Here is a 5,233-nt window from a genome sequence, read left to right as displayed (position 1 = left end):
AGAGCACCACCATTTTGAAACTATTGGTATTTGTTCTATCCCTCAACAGTCCAGAAGGAATGGTTCCCAAAATAGTTTATACCAATTTAGTATATTAAATGATGGGCAAAGTGGATGGAATGAGGTGGCTGTTTTTGACCCTCTTTTCACAGAAAATGAAGCTTACTGTGTGGAACATTATGGTCAGAAGTCCATTGAGAGGGGTACAAGGAGTTTCTTTTCACAGGGTGATCTTTGGAATGGTAGCTGAGTGTCACAGATGAGTAGATAGGGGTCTGCCTCCATAGGGACAACAGAATTGTGAACTGACAGTTAGGGCTTGAACCCGCCATGACTGCTACACAGCTTTATTTGACTGTGTGTCTGTCTTCTCTTTCCCTCCACAGAGGAGGTGAACCTTCTAGAAGAACTCTCGCTGCAGGTGTCCAACAGCAGCAATGCCTCCATGTCTCTGGATGCTCTGAGGTGTCCGGTGCTGCAGGTGGGACAGTACTCCCCCTGTCCTGCCCCTTGCACAACTCTTCACTGACGGGTAAATCCCCCCCCCCCCCCCCCACACACACCACACAGCCATGGCCAAAGTTTTGAGAATGACACAAATATTAATTTCCACAAAGTTTGCTGCATCAGTGTCTTTAAATATTTTTGTCAGATGTTACTATGGAATACAGAAGTATAATTATAAGCATTTCATAAGTGTCAAAGGTTTTATTGACAATTACATGAAGTTGATGCAAAGCGTCAATATTTGCAGTGTTGACCCTACTTTTCAAGACCTCTGTAATCTGCCCCGGCATGCCGTCAACTAACTTCTGGGCCACATCCTGACTGATGGCAGCCCATTCTTGCATTATCAATGCTTGGAGTTTGTCAGAATTTGTGGGGTTTTGTTTGTCCACCCCTCTTGAGGATTGACCACAAGTTCTCAATGGGATTAAGGTTGGGAGTTTCCTGGCCATGGACCAAAAATATTGATGTTTTGTTCCCGAGCCACTTATTTATCACTTTTGCCTTATTGCAAGGTGCTCCATCATGCTGGAAAAGGCATTGTTCGTCACCAAACTGTTCCTGGATGGTTGGGAGAAGTTGCTCTTGGAGGATGTGTTGGTACCATTCTTTATTCATGGCTGTGTTCTTAGGCAAAATTGTGAGTGAGCCCACTCCTTGGCTGAGAAGCAACCCCACACATGAATGGTCTCAGGATGCTTTACTGTTGGCATGACACAGGACTGATGGTAGCGCTCACCTTGTCTTCTCCGGACAAGCTTTTTTCCAGATTCCCCAAACAATCGGAAAGGGGTTTCATCAGAGAAAATGACTTTACCCCAGTCCTCAGCAGTCCAATCCCTGTACCTTTAGCAGAATATCAGTCTGTCCCTGATGTTTTTCCTGGAGAGAATGGCTCTTTGCTGCCCTCTTAACATCAGGCCATCCTCCAAAAGTCTTCGCCTCACTGTGCGTGCAGATGCCCTCACACCTGCCTGCTGCCATTCCTGAGCAAGCTCTGTACTGTGGTGCCCGATCCGCAGCTGAATCAACTTTAGGAGACGGTCCTGGCGCTTGCTGGACATTCTTGGGCGCCCTGAAGCCTTCTTCACAACAATTGAACCGTCTCCTTGAAGTTCTTGATGATCCGATAAATGGTTGATTTAGGTGCAATTTACTGGCAGCAATTTCCTGCCTGTGAAGCCCTTTTTTTGCAAAGCAATGATGACGGCACGTGTTTCCTTGCAGGTAACCATGGATGACAGAGGAAGAACAATGATTCCAAGCACCACTCTCCTTTTGAAGCTTCCAGTCTGTTATTCGAACTCAATCAGCATGACAGAGTGATCTCCAGCCTTGTCCTCGTCAACACTCACACCTGTGTTAACGAGAGAATCACTGACATGATGTCAGCTGGTCCTTTTGTGGGATTTTTGGGGATTCAGTTCATTTGCATGGTAAAGAGGGACTTTGCAATTAATTGCAATTCATCTGATCACTCTTCATAACATTCTGGAGTTTATGCAAATTGCTATCATACAAACTGAGGCAGCAGACTTTGTGAAAATTTATATTTGTGTCATTCTCAAAACTTTTGGCCACGACTGTACACACAGAGACTGACACTGTGTACCGGCATTGTGTTGTACAGGTTTGCAGATGAGTTCAGTCTGTTGGTGCAGTTACGAAGCCCACAGCGAGACGAACGCAGCGTGCTCACCCTGCTCAGCCATGACAGCCACATCCTGCTGCAACTACGCATCAGCGCATACACACTCACCTTCATCAGCACGCAACAGCGCCACTACGAGTGAGTCTGTGTGTCTGTGTATGTCTATCTGCCCATCTGTGGTGATTTTGCAAATACAGGCTTTTTTTAGGTCTCAGGTAGATGTTATTTAAAAATATATATAATAATTGGTTTTAATCTATTACCTATGTTAAGTTGTCACAAATTAACCTTAAACTTTTGTTTAAATCTTTCCAATTTATGTTTTTTTGTTCATTTTCCAAAGCATTTTATTTCTGGATTTCACTGTTTTGAATTGACAAGGCAGTTGTCCCACACCCTGACTTTGACCTTCTGCTATGTATTTCAATAACAAACATTTTGATAATTTGAAAATAGTTAATGCACCTGTTTAAAAATTTTTTTAAATAAATGAAAGCTATGTACTTTTTAATGTTCATAAGCACTAAAAATATATTTTGTTTTACGAAATACAGTTGTCCCACAGTTTTACGTCATCACCATCACACTGAATAAAGTGATCAATTGTAGTATTTATCAACATTTTACAAATCAATTCACCCAAGAACTGGGAAGTGACAGTGGCGAACAAGGATATGAGGTAGAGAGTACGTGATATTATATCTCTACCTCCAAGAAAAGTACATTTGAATTTGTCAAGATAAGAGAATATTTTATTTTGTGTCCTTACCGTCTGTAATGAAGATTTACAGGTTATTACCACCATAAAGTGTAAAATGGGTATACCCCTCCCTGCTCAGTACTGCTTATTACTTAATATTTTACTGTGTTTGTAGCAATGCATTTGACCATTACCCTGTCATTACACAGTAATTACCACCACAATCTACACATTTGTTAAAAAATATATTTAAACAGTAAATAAATATCACACTCCTGTCTTTAGGTGTAAAGCACTTACTTATTCTCAATATAACTACTTAAAAATGATAAATACATAACAATTTCAACAAGTAACTATATTGTTTATGGTAGCCTCAGTGCAGGTTTACAAGCACAAGAAGCAAACAGTCATATGTATTCAATAAGGAATTCAAATCATATTTTCTAAATAAACCAGGTAAACCAAAATGAGAAAAGTATTTATGTTGCTAAAAGTATTTTTCAAGAAACTAAATATTTTTTCTAAATAAGACATGACAAAAGGGCCCATTTTTGCAAAATCGTGTGTGTATGTTGACTGAGGGTGAAACGATTCAAGGGCTGTTTTTCTAAAGCCTACTGGCAGGTTGCTTGTTCCTCTCTTCTTAAGCCACAGTGGATTTTAAGCAATACATCTCTGTTAGACAGACTTAAGACTTGGCCAGAAGATGGACAGAGTCATTTTGTTGCCTTGGTACTTGTATAGTGCATGAAATTTACAGCTGATATTTGAGGTGTGACTATATTTGAATCTCAACACTGTCTTGGAAGTGAAGCTTTTAGAGGGCCAACATGCACCACACACTTCACATTATTGCCAAAACAGCACATAACAGAGACATGCACTTCCTTCTCAATAATGTTTGTCATACTGTATGACATCACCCATTACATTGTTTTGACCCGATTCCCAGGTTCCCGGTCAGTGGTCTGTCTGACGGCCAGTGGCACCACGTAGCTGTGAGTGTGTCATCTGTTAGGCTGGCGCTGTATGTGGACTGTGCCCTGGTGGAAAGTGTGGACTGGGTGTACCAGGGTATGGGCATCACCCCTGAAGGCCTACTATTGTTGGGAGGGATCATAGAGGGCTTCGAGACACCCTTTGAGGTAAGTACTGGATTTACCGTTCCACCTCTTTATTTCCTCTCCTTTCTCTTCTTTTTCCTCCTCTCCTCTCCAGTTCCGTTCTCTTTTCCTCTGTCGTCTCCTCTCCTTTTCTCTCCTCTCCTCTGTTCTCCTCTCCTCTTCTCTCCTCTCTCCTCTGTTCTCCTCCCCTCTTTTCTCCTCTCCCCCTCTCCTCTTTTCTCCTTTCCTTTCCTCTACTCTCTCCACTCCTCTCCTCCCTTCTCCTGCATGTTTCCATACAAGAGGATGTATTTGCCTAAATCATCATGCAACATACCAGCAACACATTATGCAACATAGACTATACAGCTTCATCTCCTGCTGTTCAGAGTGACTCAATAACTGAGTGCCCTTTCTGTTGAATGGTGGGTCATTTATCATAGAAGATCAGTACCGGTCTGCAGGATGTAGGTGCTGTCAAACCTTGTAGCCAAAAAACACTGTGAATCAGCACACTGTATAGGAACCCAATGGTCTAGCAATCCCCCTACCCAACCTGTAAGGGAGGTTTAGGGGGGTGAGATGGGATGGGGGCTCCTCTCATTGCCCTGACCCCACCAACTGCCCCCATTCCCCAAGACACATGAAGACATCCCTGTGCTGTCCATAGCAGAAGCCAGCAGCCAGAGCCAGTGTTTATGAAGGATGCGTGTTAGAGCGTACAGAATGAGTGCAGAGCGGGAAGGGGGGGGGGGGGGGTGAGCAGGACAGGACAGACAGCAGGCAGCATAATCTGGCTTTGTGCTCAGCTCATTCCAGAGCCAAGATTGATTCTCCATCGCCTTCTCTCCCACAGCGACAGGTCTTTATGACAAACCCCTACCGAGGATTAAGCTTCCTCATCTGAGGTGGTAACAGTCTCCTCCCGCCAGGTTCCTCTTTACTGGAACTTTAGCACACCTCACATTTTTCACCTTAACGGTCATCCACTTCAGGACAACTAAGGGGAGAAAACATCGCTTCCCCTGTCTCTGTTTAAGTGTTTATTGTCAGTTGATCCATTTCCTTTCTCTACATTACAGGCACAATAAAGGAGCTGATATAGATGAGGCCTTTGCTAATGGGTGTTCGTGAAGGTTAAGCAGGCTTTAAAACCAGTTTTAAATGGTATTGTTGTTCCTCCACAGAGGAAAGGTAGCATTTGTCCAGACAGTTCCTTTAGGTCTGTGAAATATATACTGCATAACACAATATAGAACACAACTATGT

At 43.0% G+C, this 5,233-nt stretch overlaps 1 protein-coding gene across 2 annotated transcripts in view; it reads left to right on the top strand.

Moving 5' to 3' along the window:
* The first annotated feature begins 394 nt into the window (after positions 1-394).
* Positions 395-5,233, top strand: part of LOC111961706 (collagen alpha-2(I) chain) — a 96,876-nt gene continuing 92,037 nt past the window's right edge. For both annotated transcript variants that reach the window (XM_023984167.2, XM_023984166.2), the window contains exons 1-3: positions 395-532; positions 2,138-2,296; positions 3,814-4,006. In XM_023984167.2, the coding sequence (XP_023839935.1) occupies positions 3,938-4,006 (69 nt within the window). In that variant the 5' untranslated portion in view covers positions 395-532; positions 2,138-2,296; positions 3,814-3,937. The remainder of the gene's footprint in view (positions 533-2,137; positions 2,297-3,813; positions 4,007-5,233) is intronic.

This window comes from Salvelinus sp. IW2-2015, linkage group LG4q.1:29 (assembly GCF_002910315.2).
Source record: "Salvelinus sp. IW2-2015 linkage group LG4q.1:29, ASM291031v2, whole genome shotgun sequence".
NCBI lineage: Eukaryota > Metazoa > Chordata > Actinopteri > Salmoniformes > Salmonidae > Salvelinus > Salvelinus sp. IW2-2015.
Note: the sequence above shows the minus strand (reverse complement) of the source record. Positions and strands in the feature narration are given on the sequence as shown.